Source organism: Nannospalax galili, unplaced genomic scaffold (assembly GCF_000622305.1).
Source record: "Nannospalax galili isolate Female #2095 unplaced genomic scaffold, S.galili_v1.0 scaffold309, whole genome shotgun sequence".
In the NCBI taxonomy this organism is placed as follows: Eukaryota; Metazoa; Chordata; class Mammalia; order Rodentia; family Spalacidae; genus Nannospalax; species Nannospalax galili.
Genome location: NW_008359589.1, coordinates 1306304 through 1333112, shown reverse-complemented (window position 1 = coordinate 1333112; position 26809 = coordinate 1306304). Strand labels below are relative to the sequence as shown.

The 26809-nt window shown below is 44.3% G+C and overlaps 1 protein-coding gene and 1 non-coding gene across 2 annotated transcripts; both read right to left on the bottom strand.

Moving 5' to 3' along the window:
- Positions 1 to 1767: 1767 nt before the first annotated feature.
- LOC115068505 lies at positions 1768 to 1875 on the bottom strand. Its single transcript, XR_003847855.1, has one exon. It is a non-coding gene; the product is annotated as a U6 spliceosomal RNA (small nuclear RNA).
- A 2120-nt stretch (positions 1876 to 3995) lies between these two features.
- Pm20d1 (peptidase M20 domain containing 1) lies at positions 3996 to 26809 on the bottom strand. Its single transcript, XM_008823301.2, has 14 exons — positions 26610 to 26809; positions 25228 to 25314; positions 22797 to 23029; positions 22070 to 22156; positions 21369 to 21502; positions 20944 to 21063; positions 20061 to 20136; positions 19569 to 19630; positions 19312 to 19390; positions 17064 to 17135; positions 9658 to 9826; positions 8034 to 8133; positions 6086 to 6210; positions 3996 to 4570 (listed from the first exon to the last, which is right to left on the bottom strand). Exons 1-13 carry the CDS (start codon positions 26776 to 26778, stop codon positions 6087 to 6089), a joined length of 1512 nt encoding a protein of 503 aa, XP_008821523.1. The 5' UTR covers positions 26779 to 26809; the 3' UTR covers positions 3996 to 4570; position 6086.

Genomic DNA, 26809 nt, shown 5'->3' with positions numbered 1-26809 from the left:
CTTCACTATTATCCCATACTCTTAAAATCCATTCCCACATATTTTCCCAGACTTCTTAAATGAATTAACAGACTCCCTACGTTCTTTAGTGGTGTAGTGCACTCATGGACCACACTTTCTATCTCACATCTAGGGGACTGCTTAGCCTTGAGTCTGACCTAGAGGCAACACTTGGTGGATGCGGTGAGACATTAGCATTGTCTGGCCATTCCTTCAGGCAAGGATGGGGAGGGTGGTTCTGCAGGGGTTGGGGTGAGATGCATTTTCTGCTGAGGGTGGAAAGATGAATTTACCAAGTGAAATAAACCCTTCAGAGTCTGAGGGTTCTAAGTCCTCAGCCTCATTAGGGTTCTCCCACACATCTCCAGCCTAAGTTACTGGATCCCACTCTTGCTCTAAGAGTACCCTCACTTTTATTGCTGATACTCTTTGAGGCTAGGAATTAAATTTGTGTTAAAAGTCAGCCAAATGTATAATAAGGGCTTTGGCTTGATTTTCTGCAATTTGAGCTCCATGGCTGCTGGAGAGAAGGCTCTCTTCCAGGGCACATTTAGAAACCATTAGGCTGTTGATGCGAATCTGGAGTGGGTGAATTTTATCATTGAGCTCATGCTTTTCCCATCATCACTTTATCCAGAAACGCTAGAAGCAGCCAGTCAGCATCATTGTTTTCCTTATTTTTCCACAAATTGTCAAATGTTTTATATATAGAGTCACTGAATTCCCTGTTCCTCACAAGAGGTGAATTGGAAATTATCTTCATAATTTCTTTAAATAGTTTACACTATGGGTTTTCAGTGTTCTCCATGCTACCAGGGGAGTCTTTAGCAACTGTAGGTTTCCCTGAGTTAGAGAACCTGCTTCAGATACCACCAAGCCCACTGAAGAAATTCATCCTTTCAACTATGTTTCTCTAGAACCACACCTGGTACCACAATCTGTGTTAGTCAGGGCTCAGGGTTCTCTAAAGGAACAGAACTGATAAAACTTATTAGATTGGCTTTCAGGATAGAGTCTGAGTAGTCCAACAATGGCTGTATCACGCTGGAAAGGCTGAGAATCTGGTAGTTGCTCAGTCCATGAGGCTGAATGTCTCAGCAGTCCCAATCTGGCACTGGAGGCCTGAAGTATTCCTGGAGATCTACTAGTCTTCAGTCTACATTGGAATCCGAAGAAGTTGGTTCTTCTATCAGTGGAGGAATGCCATGGCAACAAGATGAACTTGCCAGTGAGAGAGAAGGCAAGCAGGCAAAAAATGAAAGTGCCATTCTGCCATAACCTTTTTATACGGGCTGCTATCAGAAGGTAACACCCACATTTAGGGTGGGTCTTCCATCTTCAAATAATCTGATCAAGAAAGTCTCATTTCAGTTAATTCCAGCTCCACAGCTCCAGTCGAATTGACAACCAAGATTAGCCATCACACCAACATTTGTTATTTTCTATTTCTCTATCTTGCCCTATGTCTTTAAAAAAATATTTTATTTGTATGTATATATTGCCTGCATGTAGATAAGTGCATCCGTGTCATGCAATGCCCCAGGAGGTCAGAAGAGGCTGTTGGATCCCCTGGGACTGGAGTTATGAACAGTTGTTAGCTGCCATGTGGTTGCTGGGATTCAAACCCGGGTCTTCTGTAAGAACAGTCAGTGTTCTTAACCACTGAGCCATCTCTCCAGCCCCACCCTATGTCTTTATTTAAATTGATAAATGAAATTTTACATATTTTGGTGTATCTCATGATGTTTTGAAGTATAGGTATACATTAAAAATATGGAATGCCTTATAAAAGTTTCATGCCATCTGGCACAAAAGCCATGCTACCATTCTCTGTATCATTTCATTTTTTAGTGTATGTACTGCCAAAGCAAGTATGCCCCAAGTTTTCACAAAAAATTTAACCATGTCTGACTGCCCCAAAGGCTTGTGGGTTGTGTCATTGTGTTTGGTGATTGACATGGCTTTGGAGTGCAGGGAGGCACTGAGCTGTTAAAATGCTAAGACAAATAAAATTAACTTGTCAAATCTTTCATTTTAGGTAGAATGAATGCAATAGATTCTTGTGTGACATGCTATTTGCCAGTAGTGTCGAGTGTCCATTTTCTTGCTATTCTTTGAGTTCTAATCCCTGGTCTGGGTGCCCATGAATTAGTGTAGTGTAGTATTCACAATATTGTATGATGGCCAAGGAACATTTTGTATTCTTAAACAATTTATTTTAAAAATTTTCCATTTAGACCTAAATACAGCATATATAAAGAGAATTTTCATTATTGACAGTTGTTCTGGACAGTGAACACTAAAATTGCAAGTTGTTTCACTTTAATGAAAACATTTGATTTAAAAATTCAAAAAACATGGGGCTGGAGAGATGGCTCAGTAGTTATAAAAACAATAAATAAAATATTTTAAAAATTCAAAAACATTTGATGAAATGTTCAGCTCTTACATAGGAACTTTGCCTCCTATTATCTTCCCTGGAAGAAAAGAATACTTGGTATTTTTAGCAACAAGATTCACAACAAAGGGCTGGAGAGATGGCTTAGCAGGTTAAGAGTGCTGGCTGCTCTTGCAGAGAACCCAGGTTCAGTTCCCTGGACCTACACGGTAGTTAACAACCATCCATAACTCCAGTTCCAGGGGATCCAATGTCCTCTTCTGACCTCCACGGGCATTGCATGCATGTGATACACTTATATGCAGGCAAAACACTCATACATATAAAGTCAAAAAAAAAAAAAAAAAAGACTTAAAATCAAGGATTCCAGCCCAACCTACCCTCCTTCCCCATTCTCTTTGCTTATGCATATTTTGTCTTCCTTCCCACCTAAGTGGGAGTGAAGTGAGGTCTGAGTAGAAAACTTGAGCTATGGCTTTGGTTGGGGTTAGGGGATGTATATGGGGGCATTTGTCTGCTGGAGGAGTGGTAGATTGGTAGGGTCTGGGTTGGAGGAGTGACTCAGCTTTATTGTCCCATTCTGCCCAGAGTCTTGAGGTTCCTGTTATTCGAGCCAAGCCAGCACTTTGAGCTGCTCCCTCCAGAAGCCCTCAGAGCCATTGAGCTGGCATCTATGTTTTCTTAGGACCAGAAGTTAGAGTATTTCCCTCTCAGGGACCTTCCTTTCCACTGGGGTTTCTGAAAGCTTATCCTTCCTAAAATTGGAAAAGGAAGTGAAATGGATGGGGGCAGGTCCCCTGGTCATTCTCCCAGTTACTCTGTGGATCATTAGAGATCGGGTTATTTTCAGAGAAGGGAAAAGAGTTGAACCTAGATACCAGGGGTAGGGTGGTAAGAAATCCTAGCAGACAAAGGAAGAGGTGTGTGAATAGGGAAAGGTCAGCCAGGGGAACAGAAAGCTAGAGCTAGGAACTAGGAGCAGAGGAGTCTTTGTTCTCACCATCTCTCTGGGTCACAATGAACAAGCCAAATACTACTGGTTCTTAGGGAAGGCTATACTTGGGGATTTTAGACCTGCCTTTTAATTCTGGAACTGTCCCTAAAGAATCATGCTATCTTGGGGTTTCTGGGAGTGTTTTCTCTTCAGAGATATTAGCACAGACTTTGGATTCAGACAGATCCTGTCCCTAACACATGTATGATCTTGGACAACCTTAGAATTAAAAAAAAATTAATTATTTTTTAAATTTATTTTTTATTTAATTATTAAATTTTTTTTGTGTGTGTATGATTATATTACCTGAATGTATATAAGTGCACCCGTGTCGTGCAGTGCACATGGAGGTCAGAAGAGGGAGTTGGATCTCCTGGAACTGAAGTTACAGATGGCTGTCAGTCACCATGTGGGTGCTGGGAACTGATCCCAGGTCCTCTGCAAGACAGCCAGTGCTCTTAACTGCTGAGTCATTTCTCCATTCCCAACCTTAGAATTTTTAAACCTGAGACTCTCAATTACTTCATTTATAAAATGGGGCAATAACACATTAGAGTTGTATTACAGTTTTCTAATTCTAAGAATACAATATCATGAACCAGGTGAGTTATAAAGAAAGGAGGTTTATTTTGGCTCACAGTTGTGGAGCTTCAAGATCATGTGGTGGGGAGCTTTGGTTTGCCTTCTGGTGAAGGTCTTCTTGCTGGGGTCCAAAGGTAGCACAGTCTATCACATATCAAGGACAGATAATGTGTGTATGAATTTGTCTGTCTTCTGGTCTTTTTCTCTTCATCTTTATTCTAATGGGGTACCATATGATGTTTTGATACATGTATTCATTGTACAATGTTTAAATCAGGTTAAATGTCTATCTCCTCAAATTCTCTTCTTAAAAAGCTACCAGTAAGTCAAACATGGGGCTCTGCCTGATGGCCATGTCTAATCCTAATCACTATCCACTATAGTTGGTTAGTTTCATTTGGTATTCCTCTGAATACCATTCTCATATGATTAAGGTTTCAACATGTGAATTTTGGGGAACACACTCACACCACAGTAGTTGTTCCGAGGATTAAATAAGTAATCAGTGGGATGTAGGTGATTCAGGATCACAGAATAACAGTGGGTTTGAGCAACTGCCTCCAGCTGGAAGTGTAACCACTCAACCAATTCCACCCCTGTAGGAAGAAATAATAATGCCATGTTCACGGGGCTTTGCTGAGATAGGTGCATGAAACCACTTACTAGGGCTGTGTACAAAGTGAAGGATTATTTTTGTTCTTAAGCTTGTTCTCTAACAAAGAATGAATAAATACTGAATTGGCCAAAAAGGGAGAGTGAGGGAAGGAATGTGAATCTTAGAAGAAGTAGCAAAAAGCTTGAATAATTCCCACACTGTTTCTAACACTGATAATTAAGCCAGAATTCCAACAAACAGTTCATATCCATGGGAGGAAGGTAAAGAATTGGGTTGGGGAGTTCTCAAAAGAGGGCAAAGAAACCCACTGCTATCAAACCCCAGGAAGGCATGGGAAGTCCTAGCCTGCTGAAGGAAAAGAGGGAGTCTCTCCAGTCCCAGTTCTCTGTCTCCCTTTGTGACCTCCACTCCCTTGTGATCCACAAAGCACAGATCCTGGCCTTGAGCCAAGAATGCTGCTTTCCAATTCCTTCCACCTGGCAGCTAGTGAGCAGATTCAAATATGCTCAGGGTTGGAGTCCAGAGAGAAAGACAGGCGCTCTGCTGTCCTCTAATGGAGGCTAGCTCACACCTCCCTCTGCCCCTCTAGTCCAGAACAGAATTCGTCTAACTTCCCCCCTCCCATGCCCTTCATTTCTCCTTGGCCATTCTGAACCAGGACATGCCAGGACCAGAGCTCTGCTGGTTCTGAGCTCCACTGAGAGGCTAGGTCACGAGTGTTCCTCCCTCAGGAGCTTAGTCCATCGGTTGTGCCAGGGAAATGTTTCCACAGATTAGTGCTTCTTGGGGTGGGGCAGCAGTGGCAGGTGGCAGGAACATGGCAGGGAAGAGAGCAAAGTTGCAGGAGTCCAAGGACAGCAGCTTTCTTTGTCTGGCCCTAGCCTCTAGAACCAGGAGTGCTGAGGTTCTTCTCAAAGTGTTCACCTCAGGTTCACTTGTCAGTGACCACCTGATGCTACATAAATCCCTTTATTTGACCAACTGTGGTGGTGCCTGCCTGCAGCTTTCTAGTTTCACTGAGTCCTATTACGGTTGTGGAATAGACTGGAGAGTGGAGGAAAGAGGCAGGGACAGGAGAGGCTAAGAGGCAGCTAGAGGCTAGAAGACAACCCAGCTAGAGCACCCTAAATTAACAGTCTATTCAGATAAAACCTGGCTGAGACTTTTCTCAAAATCTGCATTTGTTAAGTCAGGCTGGGAAGGTGGGACAGTTAAATAACCAGCATAACATAGGCTAGTACCTAAGACAGGAGAGACCAAAAAGCAGTAAATGCCACTCAGTGGAGGAACACAGATGTTGAGAGGAAAAGAGGCCAGATTCTGCTCATCTTCTTTCTCTCCTTGGCGTTGCTCTCTGCTGAGTGGGGGAGGGAGTCTGGCAGGTGAGCTATGAATTACAATGTGGTTTTGGCCAAACCCTCCATCAACATCGGCTTTCCGCCTTGGGTTAGTCCTGGCCTAGTGTTGGGCATCCCTACCCCAGTTGGCTCCTTGCCTCATAGTTCATGCAGGTGAGGAACTGGCTTCCTGTCGGTGTCAGCATTCTGGATCAACTCAAAGATGAACTTCACCTGGGTCTCATATGCTTGGACTGAGATCTTCTCATTGGTTCCATGGATACTGAGGGAAGAAATATTTAGGAGAGGAGAGAAGGGCCAAACGCTACAGCACAAGTGCCATCACAGGGCACTCATCCTGCCTCTCCTCTCATCACCTGACACCACTGATCTTTGACCTTCCAACTGGACAAGGTGAGAGAAACATATGTCAGTGATGACATACACGTGACATACTTGTCATTTCTCAAGTTATCTATGCTTATGGCAAAGAACAGTGAGGAAAATAATGAATAAATTCCTGGGGACTTCACTCAGCTTTCTGTTCTGAGAAATTCAATAATTACCTCTCTGGTAGAACTATCTTCCTGATTCTTTTCTCTTAGGACAGAGTTTCCTGCTAGGTTTTTTCTAAGCTTCCATTTGCTAGGGTAAGGGAGGGTAGGAAGGCAACTGGCTGGGACACCTATCAGATTCTATTTCATCTAGGAACCCTGCTGTCAGATCTCATGCTCACTCACCAAGTGATAATCAAACCACACTTTTTCTTTTGAGATAGGGTCTCACTGTGTAGTCCTGGCTGGCCTAGAACATACTATGTAGACCAGGCTGGCCTTGAACTCGGAGATCTGCCTGCCTCTGCCTCCTGGATACTGGGATTAAACGTGTGTGTGCATCACCATGCCAGGCCTCAAACTATACTTGTAACCCCAATGATGATAGGAAACAGAGCAGCCACTAACCCTTCCCCCACTTTAACAAATGCAAACATAAAAGATATTCTTAAGATCATATTTAAATAATTTCATTCTATCTACAAGTGGTTTGTGGTATGGCAAAGAAATCAAGTCTGGATGTGATTCATTGCAGAGAGTTAAATGGAAACTATCTTCCCATACCTCAGGATTCAAAATTTGCTGACAGCTGGGTGTGGGTGTGGTGGTACACACCTTTAGTCCCAGCCCTTGGGAGGCAGAGGCAGGCAGATCTCTATGAGTTCAAGGCCAGCATGGTCTACAAAGTTGCAGGCCAGCTGGGGCTACAGGGAGACCCTGTCTCAAAAAGACCAAAAAAAAAAAAAATTGCTGAGAAATCCACAAAACAGTCATGCATGGCAGTTAAAATTGGTGCTCTGACCTTAGATTTCTGTAGTATTTCCTCTGAGAAGGCAAACACATGCCCACCTTTGAGTTCAAGTGTTGGCTTTTTCAAAGAGTGTTGGAGGGTCTCCATATTTTATAGGTAAAGAAAGTGAGGCCCAGGGGTGAGTATGCTCCCAAAGGGAGGAAGAACACAAAGGGATTTTTCTTTTCTTCTTTTTTTAATGAGTGTATTGCCTGCATGTGTCTAAGTGTACCTGTGTCATGCAGTGCCCATGGACATCAGAAGAGGGGGTCGTCGGATCCCCAGGAACTGAAGTTATGGACAGTTGTTTGATGTCATGTGGTGCTGGGACTCAAACCTGGGTCCTCTGGAAGAATAGCCAGTGCTCTTAACCACTGAGCCATCTCTCCAGCCCCAAGGGTGTTTTCCATTTTTTTTTTTTTAAACAATATTACTACATAGCTCCAGTTGGATTTGAACATGGCATTCCTCCTGCCTCAATCTCTCAAGTGCTGGGATTATAAACCAGTGCCACCACATCTATCTCTACCCAACAATCTTATTTTCATGAATTACCCAATTCTTTCTATCCTTTTAGAAGTAGGAGGGGTAATTCCCACAATTTCTGAGGAGTGGCAATAAATGAGGGCAGCTTGGCTTTTATAATCTCTCTAGTTTGTAAGAATCTGGCTTTCCCCTATTCTGTGAATCATCAGAGTGGGAAGGGGGAGGTCAGATGTATCTCCTTTTCCCTCCCTTGCTGGTTAGACCTGTTCCACTCACCTACTGAAGGCCTGAGGCTGTAGGTAGACAGGGTTGAACAGATAGATGCCATTGGTGAGGTTGGTATAGTGTCGGCTGTCTGTATTAGCAATACAAATACCTAGAAAGGGGAGAGTAAGAGAAAAAGGACTTTATATGAGCAGCCAAGCTAATGAAGCACAGGATGACGGAGTGGGGGATTAGGATGTTGGGTCACTGTAGAGGTCTGGGACCTCTTAAGAGCATACATCTAGGACCTTTTTTTTTTTGTTTTCTAAGTTGCCCTTTCTCAAAACCTTATAAAAACTACAACTTCAGCCAGGAAGGTGGACTCTCCTGAAGGCATTGGTGAGCTATCCCCTGAATGGTCCAATGGTGACCAGGGAGGCCAAAGTGTTCATTCTATACCCTATGGTCAAGACAATTCTTGTTTGAGAAATCATTAATCTAGAGATCACTTCTTTATCACTTGGCCTTTATTCTGTATCATCCCATCAGAAATAATCAGCCTCCAAGGGCACTTCACCGAGAAGAAATGCCTTCTTTTAATGGAACAGAAGTTTGGCTCTTCTCATCCTCTGAGGGATGATTCCAGTCTAGAGGCAAATTTCAGGTTGGAAAGTCCCAGGAAACTCCTCCAGGTCTCCCACTTTCCCAAAGGCAGGCAGACAGGTCACCCTGCTAGGGCTGGAACTTGTCCTGGAGAGGCATGCTCTTCGGGAAAAGACATTCTCAGCATCTATTCAAGTATGGTGAGATGATTCAAGATGGTAACATTATTTTGTTCTATTTTCTTTCCTGGCTTCAATGGGGATCTAGGTGCTTCCCAATTCTGTGCTTTGTGGCTATCTTCCTGTTGATTCCCCCACTTCCATTGCAGCCTGACCTTAGTGATGGGATTATGGCCAGTGGCATGGAAGAAGATGGGAAGGGAGAGAGACTTTGAGATGGAGAGAGGAAGGTCTGGGACTGTGAGGTCCAGGATTCCTGAATGTTCAGAGAAAGCAATAATTAAACCTACATAGAGGGAACTGGTATTCTGAATCTACTCAGTCATCATTGTGTCAGAATCCCTTGGGGGTATTCTGTCAAAAAGATTCTAGGGTACCGTTCAGTCTGGCTAGCTGGAATTTATGAGTAGGCTCAGGTGTTCTACATTTTATGAAGTTTTCTCGGAGAACAGCTGTCATAGATTAATTTGGATGGGGGAAAATGCAGAGGGAGCTGCAAGGATTATACTGGGAGTTACAGGGTTAATGTGAATGTCATGGACTTCTTGGAAGCTTTTCTGGGTTGACATTCTGAGCCCTGCTGCTAAACTGTTATCCTAGGATGGTGGTGAGGTAACTCCTCCAGAGAGGTGGTTTCTCAGCTAATCTTCCTTAATGTCAGAAAAGCACAGACTGCTGCTGCCTAGGTTAAGCAAAGACCCAGGCTTGACGGACCTAATTTATTGTTTTTGTTCCTTTCCTGTTTGCTTTCTCACTTCCACCCCAAGGGGAAAATATAGTTCCAGGCCCATCAGGAACAGAAGCAGCCAGCTGTTTCCAGGATGAACAGCTGGGTTGGGGTAGGGAAGGGGGCATCAGATAGGAAACAGTTCCAGACCCCACCTCCCTCCAGCCACAGCTAATGAAGTCATTACCAGGAACAACAACAGTGACTTCTGGGAAGACGGAATGTATGGTCTGTTGGAGCAGCTGGTAGCCCAAGGCTTGGTCATCAGAGGGGCTGATGGGCAGGGGGTCAAAGGCTCGTAACACATGTAACTGGACTCGGTCATCAGCCACAATGTTCTTGACAAGTTCTAGGACCTCCATGGTAGAAACAAAGGGGGTTAGATTTCTCATTGATCTTCTATCTAAGCACCAAACAAACAGTTCAGATATTTTTGCAGGAAGGTAGAGCTCTGGGGTTTCTAGAAAAGACCTTTTTGTTGGGGGGCGACAAGGTTTCACTTTGTAGTTAAGGCTGGCCTTGAACCAGTCTCTTCCATGTCTATTTCTTTATTTATTTATCTATTTATTTTTGCACTGGGACCTCAGTTTTCAAGGTCTGGCTGAGGGTGATGTAAAACTGGGTCTTCCTGAAAGAAAGCATGGCAGAATTCAGGTGTTTGGGAGGATTGTCTTATAGCCATGAGACAGCTGGGGAATTGGATAATCAGGAAATTATGTTATTATGTCTTTTCCCTTGGGTTGTGAGCCAGGGCTTGTGAAGTGTAAAAGTGATAGTAGGATGGGGATTTCAGCCATCTCGAGGCAAGAACATGATCCTGCTCCAACCTGAGCATCTCAGACAGGTGACCAGAGGGCAATAAAGTATTCTTTTCCCTCTGAGCATTTCTGCTTCATGTTTGTAATCAAATGTACTGATCCAGGAAGATGAGCTTGACACACAAAATCAGAAGTGTGGTGGCTGGTGTTGAAATTTTCTCCTTTGTCTTTTTTCCTTAGGAAGGGCCCTAAGGAAACTCCTGGAAAACTCAATTTTGAAGTGACTAGGGGAATCAAGTTAAATCCCTGATCCCAGGAAGAATGCAGACCAGACCCTAAGGTTCAAACCCCATGAGGGAGGAAATAAACCAAGAGGCTTATTGTAATGGGCACCTTCTTTTTTTTTTTTTTTTTTTTTTTTTTTTTGGGACAGAGTTCTCTTTTTGCCCCACCCGTCCTGGAATCCACTTTGTCAATCAGGCTGGTCTCGAACTCACAAAGATCCGCCTGCCTCTGCCTCCCAAGTGCTGGGATTAAAGGTGTGTGCTACCATGCCTGGCTGAATAGGGCACCTTCTTGACCATAGCTACACCACGTTAAAGTTTAGGCTGACTCTAGTCTCTGAAATTATCAGGCAGTTGGCCCAGGGTATGGGAACACATGTCAGCTGAACCCTGGCTGTCTTGGCAACAGATCAGCCTGTCCCAGAGTACACCTGCTAACTGAAGATTTATGGCTTCTTTAGATTATGCTTGGCTTGCTTCTGCAAGATAGTAATTGTTACTTAAAAGAATAGAAAATGTTAAAATTGTTAAAGGGGCTCTCTACCTATAAACTTGGGAACTTAAACTTTCACCCTTGGTTATGGTTTCTCTGTATAAAAGCTTACCCTAGAGGTGGCTCAGTGCTACACACTTGGGTTCCTGACACCCTTGTGTAGTAGCCCTGGCCAGTAACCACTTTCATTTGGCAAAACTTTGTCTGAGTGGTCTTTTCTGGTGAAGCACTCCACAACATTATGATGGTCCCCTAATCCGGTCAGCTATCCAAAGAAGCCCAACATCAATCACAACCCATTTGATCAGTATTTACTTTGAAATTGCCTCTGCTACAGAAAGGGCAGTGTCTCACAGCCAGAGATCACCTGAATGGGTACATCATTCCCAGTAGTCCTTTTAGGCCAATGATCCCTAGAAGCTAGGAGCTGCACACATCAGGAGCAGAGGGCTCCTACTTCTGGCTCCACAACCTCCATCTGAATCAAAGCAAATTCCCTTCAGGTGGGTGAGGGTTATGAGAGCTCAGTTGTACCCTAGTACTAATATCCCAAATACTCTCATTTAACACTCAATTTATTGGCGATATGACTTAGTGGTAGAGTGCTTGCCTAGCATGCAGTAGGCCCCAGGTTCAACTCCCCAGAAATGCCTCCTCCCGCCCCCGGCAATATGTAATCTTGATACATTTTTGATCTACTGAAAGGCTCCTGGAAGTCATCCTCTATGAGGTGGAGGGGGGACACCTGTGCCTACTGTCTCTTGCTCCAGATCTCTTACAGGTTTCTGACTCTAGAAACTGAAGAAGGTACAGAGACTGGGCCTGATTCAAAGGCAGGGACTGTGTCAATTTCATTCCTGCATTTACAGTATTAAGCACATTAAAAAGTATGCAATAAGTGTTGGATACTTGAACTGTAAAAGATGAGATCCAGCAGGGCGTGGTGGTGCACGCCTTTAATCCCAGCACTCCGGAGGCAGAGGCAGGCGCCAGCCTGGTCTCCATGGTGAATCCAGGACAGCTGGGGCTACAGGGAGACCTTGTCTCAAAAAGAAAAAAAAAAAAAAAAAAAAAAAGATGAGATCCAATAAAAATAATAATAGGTATTGTCTCACTAGGTGACTTACCTAGGGTTACATAGTAGTGCTGGACTGAGTGTCTACCTGATTACCCCAAAACAATGCATTACTGTCTCTGAGGACAACTGGAAGAGGAGGTGAGGATCAGAAAAGTATTCATCTGAGATGGATGCCATGGGAATTAAAAAAATGATTATTTTTCTTTTATGAGCATGAGTGTTTTGCCTTCATGTCTGTAGGTACACCCATCCTGCAATATCTGTTGAGGACAGAATAGGGCATCAGATCCCCTAGAACTGGAGTTACAAAATGGTGGTTTAGCTGCCACGTGGGTGCTGGGAACCAAACCCAGGTGCTCTGCAAGAGCCAGTGCTTGGAACCACTGAGCCAGCTCTCCAGCCCCTAGGTGGTAGGAATTTTGAGCCTGAGTCTGAAGATAGGATGTAGAACTGATAAAGAAACAGAAGTTATTGCTAGCATGGAGAAGGACATGTATAAAAACCAAGGCATGACAAAAACATTGTGCCTTGGATGATCAATGCACAGTTGTGGGTGGGACTTTGGGCTAGCTCATTTATTCTAGGAAATTCCAGAATGAGATCTTTAATTACACCTGTAATCCCAGCACTTGGGAGGTGGATGGAGGAGGATCAGGAGTTCAAGACCAGCCTGAGTGACAAGAGAGTCTGTCTCAAAAACAAATCTTTAAACAAATGAGGCACGCTCAGTGAAATGAAGCTGAAAGCTCTCTATGATGGAAATGTGCTCTACAGTAACCTTAGAGGCCTCACTTACCATCACGAGTCCTTCCTCTTAGTTCTATTATTGTACTTCTTATTACTGTCCAGGGAAGGCGGTCCTTTTATTATTAACAGACAAATAATTCACTATAGCCCAGGGTGGCCTTCTTACTATCTTCTTGCATCAGCCTCGGGAGTAAAGGCACATCAGTATGCCCAGCTAACAGCCTCCATTTACTGCAGGCTTACTATATGCCATGCACAGGTCTCCTAACCACTTACATGTATCACCTCCAGTAACAGTCACAACTACCTGTGAGGTGGGTGCTGCTGTCATCCACATGCCAATCTTTTTCCCCTGGAACCCCCCCCCCCCCGCCTTTTTTTTTTGGCTGACCTTTCTTCTGGTCCCAATAGGAACTACTTCACTGTCCCGTGCATTTAACTCTGCCCATCTCCCCACTGCCTTTTCCAGAATCACTTTGTGACATTGCAACTGTTTTTCTTTATGTTACTTATTACTTAAGAGTTACCTTGTTCATTCATTTGGTTACTTCCTTACTGCTGTCCCTTCTCACTGGAACATAATTGTCACTAGAGAATCCTATGTCTCTTGTTCACCACTATCCCAAGTGCTTAGAAGAATGCCCAGCTGAGTCCAGCCATGTAGGCCTATAATTCTAGCTATTTAGAAGGCAGGAGTAGGAGGATTACAAGTTCAAGGCCAGGCTGGGCAACTTAGTAAGGTTTTGTATCAAAATAACAAAGTAGGAAAAAAGAAGGAGGGGCTTGGGATATAGTGGGAGAGCCCTTGCCTAGCACATGTATGGCTGTAGGCTCAACTACCAGTACTGTAAGAAAAAAAAAGATGTCTAATAAGTAGCCCCTCTACAGACACTTGGTAAAAACGAAGGAAGGCATTTTGTCTTCTCAGTTGAGTCTTTTTAGTGATGAGGACCTCATTACTCTCCAACATGGTGTATCACTATGCTGGAGGCTCCCTAAATTCTTTCCTTATGGCCTTATTTCTACTCCTTGAGGCTCATTCAGAACAAACCTTCCTTTACACAGACAAGTGCTGGAGCCTAGCCCATCACCTCTAGATTATCAGGGAGACCAGGTGCAGATGGAAAGAGGACTGTGGGCCTGCTTGTGTTTCCACTGTATCCAGCATGAGGCTCTGAGCATGTGGCCCTTGGGCAAGAGTGAGAGCCCCGGACAAATGGGCCCTGTGAGCTTCCTAAATGATGGAGACTTTCCATTCCTCACTGGGGCAGGTGGGCAGGATGAGCTCAGGGGATCCCAGAGGTGTCATCAGATAGACTGGGAGGGAAAACCTCTCTGGTGAGGAGGGGAAAGTGCCAGGACCAGGGAGATGAAAGCCCTAGCTGAGTGGAAAAAAGCCCTTGAAAAAGGATGGTGTTGGGATGGGCTGGGAAAAAAACTGGTGGAAAGAAGCTCCGCAGAGAGAATTTAGTGATTTCCTGGCCCAAGGAGAGGACAAAGGTTGGCACCTGATGAAAAACAGCAGGGCCCAGGGCTCACACTTCCCCAATGTTGGGCAGGCTGTTAACCCACTCCCTAGTCTATGATGAGTGCTCCTCCCTCTTTGCAGAGGGATAGATGAATGCTCCATGGGAACTTTAGGAAAAAAACCCATGGAAATCTAAGTGTGCCTGACCCTTGAGGATCTGGGCTAGAGACCCTACTGTGTCCTAGAATGTATTATCTATCAGTTATTGGGTTGCCCTTTGGTGGTTCTCTTTCTCCTTTCTCCTTCCTCTTCCTCCTCCTCTTCTTCCTTCATCTTCTTCATCCTCCTCCTCTTCTTCTTCTTGCCCTGTTTTTTCTTCTTTTTTATTTTATTTACTATTTTTTATTTTATGTGTATGAGTAGATTGTTTGTATGTATGTAAGTGCAACGAGTCATGCAATGCCCATGGAGGACACAAGAAACTTCTGATCCCCTGGAACTGGAGTTAAGGACAGTTGCTAGCTACCATTTGAACCCGGATCTTCTGCAAGAACAGTCTAATGGCTGAGTCATCTCTCCAGTCTTCTTCTTTTTTTGTTGGTGTGTGTGTGTGTTCCCATGTGAGTGTAGTATGTGCATGTGTAGATCAGAGGTTGATGTTGGGTGTCTTCCTCTCTCATTCCCCACTTTAGTTTTTGAAACAAAGTCTCTCATTGAATTTGGAGCTCACGATTTGGCTGGTTTGGGTAGCCAGCAAGCCGTCTCTGCTCCCCAAGTGCTGGGTTATGGTGTTGCTGTGCCATACTTTTGTTTCTTTTTGTTTTTTGAGACAGGGTCTCTCTACATATCCTTGGTTGGCCTGGAACTCACTATGTAGACCAGGCTTGAACTTAGAGATCTGCCTGCATCGGCTTTCCGAGTGCTGGGATAAAGTATACACCACCATGCACAGCTGTGTCCTGCTTTTATGTGGGTACTGTGGATCCAAACTGAGGTGCTCATGCTCACATGGAAAGTACTTGCCCATTGAGCCATTTCTTCAGTTCCTGGTTTTTTTTTTTTTTTTTAAAGCAGGGTCTCTAGTCTAGGCTGGTCTCAAATTCCCTATGTAGTTGATCTTGATACTCTACCTCCTGAGCGCTGAGATTATAGGCATGCACTACCCAGTTCATGTGTTACTGGGTTTGAACTCTGGGCTTTGTGCAATGCTAGGCAAGTATTCTACCAACTCTGTTACATCCACAGCCTTTGATTAAATTTTGAAGGATCAGACTCTCCCATTGTTTTTTGTGGTGAAGGGCATTGTGAAATCCAGGGTCTCCTGTATGCTAGGTGAGTATTCTACCACTGAGTCACATCCCCAGTCCCAGGTTTATCTTTCAAATTCTTTTTAGCTTAATCTGATATCTAAATATTGCTGGTCTTTTCTTCAGATGGCAAACATTCTGTGCAACTTCTGCTACCCCTTTAGCTTTTAGATCAAAGTTACTACCTCAGAGAAGTCTTGCCCAACCCCTCAAGTTCTGGTTCCTTGCTGTATTCTTTAGTAGCACCAGATTCCTTTTCCTCAGAGGACCTACTGTGAATACTGAAGGTTGTATCAAAAGCACTCCACCTTACACTTCTAGTTCATGTCTTTCCAGACCTGAGATACTTAGAATTATCTATTAATATAGCAGTTTTTGAGGTGCTGGGGATCAAATATAGGTCCTTCCTTACACATACCAGGCAAGCACTCTATGACTGATTTACATCTGCAGTCCAAGAGATGTCATTTTATTTTTACATGTTTTGAATTAATGTCTCCCTATGTTGTACAGGCTGATTTTAAACTCATGGGCTCAAGTGATCCTTCTGGTTCATGCTCCCAAGTAGCAGGGACTACAGGTGCACACCACTATGTTGCCTTTAATTTATAAACCATTATATTTCTCTTTGAACTTGTACTTCTTTCCAAATGCCCAATCTTATTCAAAGGTATTAGCACTTGACCAATTATCTGGGATACAAGCCTTGGAACCATATTGCCTTCCTGTCAGTGCTCATCCATATCCATACCCCATCCCACTGAACCTCTCTCTCTCTCGTAGGTTAGTGATCCTTCTTTATCCTATGACCCTGGCCTCAGCTCAGACTTCCTTCCATATGTGCTATGTGTGATGTTGAGCTGAGACTGTCTCTTTTCATTCTAGCACTTCCTTGGCATTGCCATCAACATTCTCTCCCCAATGGCAAATCTGAGTCTATCATGGTATTTTAAAAAATATTTTATTAGCTGGGCATGGTGATGCACACCTTTAATCCCAGTACTTAGGAGGCAGAGGCAGGTGGATCTCTGTGAGTTCAAGGCCAGTCTGGTTTACATAGCAAGTTCCAGGCCAGCTGGGGCTACAGGGAGACCCTGTATGCTGCTTAACTGTTGCTTTGCACCTCAGTTTTCCCCACCTGAATGAAGATGGTACAGTTTCTGCCTTATCAGGTGGTGTGAGGGCTAAATGAGCAAGTGAATTTTACGTTAGAAGCACACAGTACACTGTATCTATTTGTTACTATCATTATCATTTATTTGTATTTGTCTCCCAGCGTTAGACTCCCAAGTTTCCCTAAACCAGGTATCTCCTATCCTATTATGTAGCTGGTACACAGGAGCCTTGTAAACTGGAAGTTAAACACAGGCAAGACTAGCCCAGTGCTAGGAATGTAGCTAAACCCAAGAGTATCCCACCTTTTGATGCTGACCTGTTGTCTAGAACACGTGTACATACCTCATGCACTGTCTGTGTAGGGTGAATTCGGAAGTTGATTGTAGCCTGAGCCAGTGGGGGGATGACATTCACCTACAGAGAGAATCACAAACCTGGTCTGAGTCTACTTTAAGTCTTCCAGAGCTGGCCTCCTACCTAGGAGGATCTACCACCAGTAGGAACAGAGGCAATTGCCCTGATTTAAGGAATCAAGGCTTAATTTTGAGTCTGCCCTTGTCTTCTCTGGGCCTTTAACATGCTGTTATACTCAATTAGAGGGATCTCTGTTTCTGGCGGATCTTTTGTGTTTTAGTCCTGGAGGGGTTATAGAGCAGTACTGTGTTCTCTGTGTCTTCCCAGATAACTAACTCTGTGCCAGGCCACTGGGAGCTTTTAGGGTGTGCTTTCCCAGGGAACCTGAATATTTCTCTTAAGATTAGTGCTCACTCATGGTAGAGCACCCAGAGCCTCAAGAGGCCCCTCCATAGTTTGTCTAGTACTTGAGAGGATGAAGGTAGTTGTGGATGTTTTGCATATTTAGTTGCAAAATCTGCCTCTATTCTTTGCCAAAGTCTATGACTAATTGGAGAAGATAGGCAAATGAGGGATTTTTCCCCTGATGATGTTTTAGAGCTATTTCCCAACTATATCTTTCTTTGAACTGGTGAGGTGCCAAAAAGCACTAGATACAGGGTCACGACTGGGCTGTAACAAATTGGAAGTGTGATTTTTGAGTAACTGCTACTTTTTTGCACCTCTGCTTTTCCAGCCAGCAGCTGGGACAATGCTACTCCCGTCGTTTTTTGAAGGATCAAATTGCATAAAAACACAACATCATCTCTGGAAAACAAAACAAAACAAAACAGCTCAAATGCAAGGACATAGCACTACTATACTGGTGATTAAGCACCACAGCAGCTGGTGAAGATGGTTAGGGTCAGGTACACTGAGCACACCAGTTAGTTACATCAGAAGTGAATTTTTTTTTTTTTTTTTTTTTTTTTTTGAGACAGGGTCTCCCTGTAGCCACAGCTGTCCTGGAACTTGCTATGTAGATCAGGCTGGCCTTGAACTCACAGAAATCCACCTGCCTCTGCCTCCTGAGTGCTGGGATTAAAGGCATGCGCCACCACGCCCAGCTCAGAAGTGAATTTTAAGGTACCTTTCACTTATATCAAATTTAGCAGAGTCCCTCAAGGCTACATTGTGCTTTAGGCAAATGGTGTCTCCTGAAGTGGTGGTGGCGATGGTGGTTATAGGTATGATCGAATTTTCTTCAAAGCCCTAATTCTTCATGTGGCCAGGCTTGATCCTTTAATAAAAGAGACCTCCCCCCTTAGCACCTAATTTAGCTGCAGGCATTGAAAAGTAATGCTTAGAATAGAAGCTTACCAAATAATTGATTCTTATTTCTAGAAAAGTAAACCTCATATAGAAATTATATTTACTAAGGTACATTTTGGGAAAGGATAGATTTTATAAATAGCAAGTGAGTTTCCTTCTCAATTTATACCAGGGGAACAGAACAGATATTAATTACTCAATAAATGAGTTAGGTAGATAAATCTTGAAAACCACAAGAAAGTTTTAACAAAAAAGATTATACATGGCTGGGGATGTGGCTTAACGACAGAGCACTTACATAGCATGTACAAGGCCCTGGGTTTGATCCTCAGCACCAAAAAAAAAAAAAAAAAAGAATAAACAAAAATGAAATAAAGACCTTTGATGGTAGAAGGGTTTGAAAGCTTTAGTCAAATGACCAAAAGTGCCAGGAAAATATAAAACAAGTTGGATCATATTTAGGGCAAGGGCCACAAAACCTAACTCCCCATATCTCCCTCTGCATAGCGTTTGGGGGACTATAGAATAAAGCAACTTGAGAGGGCCATAGACATCTACCACTGATACACATATAAACATGACTAACAGTCTCTGGGCTATAGACCCTCACTGTAGCCCTTGCTCTTGAGGCTTACCTCATGACAGCATTTTTCCTTCCTATTTTTCTTTTTCTTTTATTTTTCAGTTTTGAGACAAGGTCTCACTCTAGCCCCAGCTGGCCTGGAACTCATTATGTAGATCAGGCTGGCCTTGAACTCACAGAGATCTGCCTTCTGCCTCCGGAGTGCTGGGATTAAAGGCATGTGCCACCATACCCAGGTGTTCCTTCCTATTTTTCAAACTGTAGCCAGAGCAGGAAGAAAAAGCCCATAGATAAATTCAAAGGACAGAGGTACAAGTGGGCACTGGGTGAACCAAATGTTACCTTGATCCCTGCATTGAACATGGTGAGGGCTGTGGTGGTCCTGACCAGTGCATTGGTTATGTGGTTCCTCTCCATTAGCCTAAAGTAAAAAGACCATGGTTAGACATCAGGAAGAACTATCTGATGGATGGAAAGAATAATATGAAGTGTCTATGGCTGAGGGATGATCAGTCAGGCCCAGGTAAGCCAAGGACAGTGGGCTGGGAATTAGGTAACTTTGAGGTGGGGAATATTGAGGAGGAAAGGCAATACATTACCTGCTTACAAGGGGACGAAATAGCCACAGGTTGTTCAAGATTATATTGGTAGGGAAAGGAAACTGAAAGGGAAGGAACAGGATTAGCAGGATGAGCCAGGTTTAGCACAACAGGCCTGCTGTTCTGAGTCTGTTTCAAGCCTATCTCAGGGCTCTCAGTGCTCAAGCCTCCAGCTGAGGTCAGCTGGTTCAACTGCTGGGTGAGGCAGTTTGCACTTGGATGGGCAGATCTGATTTGTTTGAACAATTGTTTAGCAGTCTCAAGGATAAGTGGGAACTAGTTTCCACAGGAACCTGGGTGTGTTAGGCTGTTGGGTCTCATATAAGTCCCATCAGCCTCAGTCAGTAAGCCTCTTGGCTCAGGGGCTGGCAGGGAATAGGTGAGAATGGGCAGAGCCCTGGTAAGCATAGTGGCTCTTTCATTACAGGTCTTTCTCTGCCCATTTTCTGCTTCTTTTCCACAGTTGGCCAGAAGTATGGGGTCCTTCCGTACCTCATTTGCCAGTTGCTCCACCGTCATCTTCAATGGCCCACTTCCGAACATGTTTGGCATTGGTGTCTGCTCCAGTCTGGAAGAGAAATGGAATTCTCAAGCCCTGGCTAACCCCAGGCCAAGATTAACTCCTGAAGAGAAGAAAGGAGAGAGATGCAAGTTTTAATAAGCCTGCTCGGTGGGTTTGCCACCCACTGGCCCACCACCAAGTCAACTGAGTTGAAGATTCAAAGCACTGGCAAGAGTACCTCTACCCAGCCAGTGAAAGCATTCCCTAGTCACAAGTGCCAGTCAGGGCCCTGTCCTGTTCCTGCCCTGCTCCTCTGCCACAGTGTATTCACTCTCACAGTACCTACTAAACTGTGGTAGGACTGCCAATCTACTATATCAACTAGGGCTTCCTCAGGGCAGAGCCCATTTCATATTTTATACATATTCCCTGGCACAAAGCCTTGACAATATGGTGGCTATTCATTCAACATCTGATGAATACTGCTCTGTTCCCACTTTACTGAGAGAACCTAGACCCAGGTGAGTGTTGCTCTTGCAGACTTTGGTCTTCATTCACAGCCAGATGCTCTTATTTACCTTTATCCTTCTGCCAGGGCCACTCTATTAGCCACTGTCAATCTGTAACTTCTAACTTAGATGGACTCTGGACTACCTAGCATCCTGACCTGATGTTTATCTACTGGCCTCTGCATGCCCTCAGGATGACACCAGACTTAGTCTGGGTACTGAAGGCTTTGCCCCTTCTGTGACCTGCATCTCTGCATCCCAGACTAGCTTCAGGGCAGGAAGCTCAGGCTCTTCAGCCTCACAGTGGGAAAGTGCCAGGTCTTCATCCAAAGCAGTCCTGGGAGTAGGGCCAGGAGCTGCTTACCGGTTGATGGCAGCTGAGAGGATGCCAATGCTTGTCTCCTTTGGGGGAGCTGAAGAGTGGCCTGGAGTCATGTTTACTTGCAGCATGAGGTCAAGTGCACCCTTCTCTGAGACTGAAATCCTGTGAAAGAGGATCAGAGAAATTCACTTCTGACTTCTTCCCCACTAAATCATGCTCCAGGTACACAGGCTCATCTGCATGGTGGGCTGATGGGCTGGTTTAAAAAATCTACATGCTGGTTTCATGCTGGTTTGAAAAATCTACATTAGAGGAGGGAGGGAGGGGGAAGCCCAGGACATGTTGAAGAAGAGGATGAGTAAGACAATAGAGTAAAGCAGTTATCTCAGCATAACAGGGACCAGGCTGCAGTCATCTCAAATGGGGCAAGAACCTTTCCAAGGTGGAGGGAGGGGTGCTTTACATACATGGCAATGGGCTTCTTGAGGCTTGGAATGAAATGTTCAAAAATAAAGCTTCCTTCATCCACAAGGAAAGCCAGCTGGATGCCCCTTGCCTGTAGGAGAGCTGAAATTTTCTGAGCCCCTTTTGTCCCAGACACCTGCAGATAGAGAACCCAGAGCCACAGTCCTTCTCAGTTAGAAACAGATACTAAAGACAGTGAACAGAGGCTCACTCAGCTGTCTAAGGACTCCAGGACCTTCCTTTCCACTCTTCTTTCTGTGGGACGGGCTGAGATAATTCTGTCACACAGAATCTTCCAGTGTCAGAGGCCCCCAGAACCTCACTAATTTCACAAATGAAGAAATTGGGACCTAGATAAAGAAGTAATTTGCCCAGGTTTAAAGTAAGTGGCATTATGGAAATAAAACACATGGAAACACTATGGAAATAAAAACTGTTTATATTACACTAAAGTTTCTTGGAGTGGAGTTGACAGACTGCCTGTCTTAGATATTACCAGAGAGTTTATGAAATACTTAGGGCCCAGGAATTTGAATTTAGGTTACAGACCTTAGATAATTTTGACACAGAGACACACAGGGCAACTGGCGAACAACTACACAGTATCATGGAGACCTTGCAGGTGGTGAGCATACTGGTTTAGGGTAAAGCTCCCCATCTCCAGAAGGGGTTCTGGAGACAGGCACTAGGTAAGGTAGCTTACTTCCTCATCATGTCCCAAAGCAATGAAGAAAGTTCTTCTGGGGCTGTAGTTCCTGATCAGTAGGAGCTCCACGGCCTGCAGGATTGCCTAGGATTCAGAAGAGGAGAAAGGCTCATTGTCTAAGTAGGCAATCACACAGACTTTCATCAGGTTGGTGGAACTAGAAGCTAATAGACTGGCTTTAAAAAGAACAAATTCAAGTGATCCAGGGATAAGAGCTCTTACTATCTGGAGAAAACTATATATTTGGGGGTGGAGAGATGGCTCAGAGGTTAAGAGCACTGGCTGCTTTTGCAGAGGACCCAGGTTCAATTTCTAGCACCCACATGGTGGCTAATGACTTTATCTGTAAATCCAGTTCCAGGGGATCTGATGCCCCCTTTTGACCTCCGTGGGCCTTGCACAACACAGGTGCACCTACCTACATGCAAACAATACACTCATACACATAAAATAAAAAATAATAAATAAAATATTATAAAAAGAAAATCATACATTTATCAATGCCAGCTGAAAGGGTCCCTACTGGGGATTATCTAACCCAAGTCCTACACAGTTGAGAAATCAAGGTCCAGAAAAAGGAAGTGACAAACTAATGGTTACAGCACAGGTCTCTTAGAACCAATTCTTTCAATCATAACCTTCTTCCTCCCTGAGGTCAGCCAAATTCTCCCATCCTGGACAAATCTTTGGGCCCTGGTCAAATATTAAGCATAGTATTTCATACCATCACAGAGTTTTTGTTGTCCAGAGTGCCCCGGCCATGGATGAAGCCATCATGCTCCAGGCCTGAGAATGGGGGCATGTCCCAGCCTTCTTCAGGGGCAGGGACCACGTCAAAGTGAGCCATCAGCATGTAGGGCTGCAAACTGGGATCTGAGCCTTGTACAGTGAACAGGTGGCTGTACTTCCCCACGACTTCATGACGGATAAAACTGGTGCTGAACACTGTAGGAAAGACTAGAGGCAAAGAGATAAGAAGCAGGGGAGAAAGCAAGGCTTAGCAGTTTCCTTCTATCTTCCTACCGTTTCCTGCTCCCTAATCTTTTTCTTTTAACATGCATGTTCCTTGAATATGTCTTAGACAAAGTCTAAATTCTGATCTATGTTTTCAATCTTTGAAATTCTTCTTCCATACATACACCCATGCCCCTAGGATCAAGCCCCTCCTACTTTAGTCTGCTATTAAAAACTACTAAGATGGGTAATATCTCAAGATCTGGCTCATTCTAGCCTAACATGCTATCACATATAGACACCTGTGATAAGGGATTTGTTACATTTTGAATAGCTCCCCAAAATCCAGATTACTCAGAGTCAAACATGATCACTATGTAAAAAATTCAGCAATACTTTTAAGAAAACAGCCTAGGCATGGGGGCACATGCCTGTAATCCCAGCACTTAGGAGGATCAGAGTTGAAGGCTAGCTTGGGCCACATAGCAAGACCTTGTTAAAAAAAAAACAAAAACAGACTTGGGGGGGGTGGCTTTTCTTCTTATTTGTTTTAATTTCTAAAAAAGTATTTTTATTATATATATATATATATATATGAGTGTTTGCCTACATGTATGTAGGTGCACCCATGCACTCAATGCCCATGGAGAGTCAGAAGAGGGAGCCGGATCCTCTGGAACTGGAGTTACAGACGACTGTTAGTTGCCATATGGGTGCTGGGAACCAAACCTAGGCCCTTTGCAAGAGCAGCCAGTGCTCTTAACCTCTGAGCCATCTCTCCAGTCCCTCAAATAATTTTTGAGACAGGGTCTCACTATGCAGTCTAAAAATCTATGATACTCCTGCCTCAGCCTCCCCAGTGCTGGGATTACGGGTGTTAGCTACATGTCTAGCTTGTTTTTAATATTTTAAATTCAAGATTGACTCCACACATATGGAATCCATGGATGTGAAGAGCCAACTGTACTGTTTTAATTGACTAATTGTGAATTGAATTTGGGTTGTTTCCATTTGAGGCCATTGTAAACAATGCTGCCCTGGAGAATGCTGCCCTCTTACTGTTGGTGTTTTGTGGAGATAAGCATTGTTCTATCTAGTCACACTTGTGTGTGTGCAGGTATGAATGTTCCCAGGATTGGTTATCCAGATTACTGGCGGGACTTAATACAGGTGGCCTAGATAGTCTCCTCTGGACTTTCTGGGAAGAATCCACTTATACCTCAGTGGATATCTAAAAACAAAAACCTGAAGAATGTGGTTGAGCTTGTCACCAGTTCACCTAGTTTACTGTCACTGTATATACTTAGTTCATCAAAAAATTTTTTTTTCGGTGTGTGTGTATGTTACTGGGGATTGAATCCAGAGCCTCTGGCATGTCAGGCAAACACTTTACCACTGAGCTATATCTCCAGCCCCCTCATTTTCTATTGTTTTCTTTGTAAATCAATTGTTTTGGTAAGGACTTCCAACTTGGCCTTCTATTTTGATGACAAGGCACTAGTCCCAGATCCATTTGTCCCAGAGTGTTAGAGAGGGGGTTACTTGCTGATCCTAGATTAGCTTCTCCTTCCTCTAACATCTTGAAGGCACTGTTTCTTTATGTAATTTAATAGAGGGGGCCCCCCTACTCTCCATGAGATTTTTCATCAGGGGACAGGAGGATTCTAAGACTCATTTTCTGCTTTGACCCATCCTTCCTAGCTCTAGGCTCCATGGGTTTAGGGATGAAGGGAGAGGACTGATAGGCTAGTACAAGGTTGTTGACTGCCTAGAGGCTTAGGAATGGGTCAGTGATTATTTTGAGTGGAGTCCAGTCAGTGGGGCACTTGTATGCTGTATGGGCACAGAGACAGCAGCAGGGGTGGAGGTACAGAAGCATAGTTCTGTCTTGACATTTGCACAGGAAAAGGAATCTCTACTTCTATCTTTTAATGATCTAATCTATTGACTGATACATATTTAGAGCAAAGACTGGGAGAGTCAACACCCAAACCTACAGCCAGTTTTTCAAAGGTTATACTCCTTACTGTCTTCTCTGTGTAACTTTTGGAGTCACTCTTTTATACTTCTCACTTCATACAAAGTAGAAATAAACCCTTGAGAATTAGACTGTCCTCTGATCACTGGCAAACTCTACTTCCTTATTCCCTTGTCAAGGACCCATATGTTCAATCTATCTTTGCCCTCAGTTTGCAGCTGACCTTTCCGTATGTATTCTCCAAATTCAGCCAGGGCTGTGGTGTTGGATTCCACATGGCTAAAAGACACTGTTGGAATCTGGATGGCACCTGTCAGAATTCAACAGACAGAGATGGAAGATTAAAGATGATACATGTTGGACATTTCTTATAACCAGAGCTGAACCTGGTGCTATACATCTGTAATCCAAGCACTTGGGACCACTGAAGCAGGAAGATTATGAGTTTGAGTCTAGCCTGGGCTATACAGTGGGAAACTGTCTCAAACAAACAGAAAACAAAACATTTGAAATTTGAAGTGCACTGAAATCTGAAACTTTTTGAAGGTCAACCTGACACTCAAAGGATTTTGGATTTTAGAGCACTTTAGATTTTTGTCTGAAAGACACAATGACCTCTGTGTTCCGTTTTGCTAAGGATCAGCCTTATACTATCACAGCCTACCCCCTGGATGGGGAATCTGAAGTTCGAAAAGATTAAAGTGTCCACCTGAGAGCAGATCCAAGGTCTGAACTTTGATTCTTTGCATCTTGCTAAGAGGTCTAAGCCATGTACTATGAGGTCTTAAGCTTCTGTTTTCTTCTGTACAAAGGGACTGCTGCCATCGACTTGCAGAGGCCTATTTACACTATGTTGTGGGAAAAGCTCTTCCCAGGCCAATCACTACAGGATATTTACAATTCATCTCCCACACAGGGGTTAGCATTTGATCCCTCTGCCTGCACATGTTCACCATAGGCTGTGTCTCTTTAATCTACTAGTTAATGAAATGAAAAGAGCTGAGCCCAGTGGTCAGGATGCATCTCATGGCTCACAGGCTCTAGCACTTAACACAAAGGCTCCTCTTGTCCTGGAGGACTCAGACCAATGAGCTGGTAGCCTTGTTAGGTCCTTGCATTAGGAGAGAACTAGTTCCATCTTAAATTACACCCCTCAGAACCATCGAGAGCCCAGAGAGCTCTACCGACTGTAAAATGTTACCCAGTGCCCAGTCCTTGCAGCGTTCTGGGAACGATCATTTTACGAAGCTAAATCAGTTTTAAGATACTGTAGTGATTTATCAGACGTGACATCTTTCAGAGGTTGAAAGTGCTGTACAAACAAAAGCTGTAATAACGTTGGAGGCTAGCAGGGGGCAGGGTGGGTACCAGTCACCCCCGGAGGGCGGCAGCCGGAGCTTCCAGGCTAGGCAGGGTACACCAGTGGGGTCCCAGGTCCGTGCATGCTGTGCCACGACGGGTACTCGAACACTAGCTGGGGTCTGCCGGGTGTGTGGCGGAGCTCCAGCAGGAACGGCTGTCCCTTATGAACCGGGGAGGGGAGGCTGGCGGGGGGGGCACATCTGAGCACGGGGATGGGGGAGGGGAGGAGGGAGCCAAGTTCACCTTTCAGCGCCTCTTTAATAGCCACTTGCTCCTCTTCGTTGAACTGGGGAGGGATCCGCGACGCCCCCTGACTCTCCCTGCTCCTCGGGCGGGTGGAGCTGGAGGCGGTGGCGAAAGTGAACAGGAGCGCAGCCACCAGGGCCGCCGTGGGAACCCGCAGCCGAGCCATGGTCCCCGGAGTCCCTACCAGAGCCGCTGGA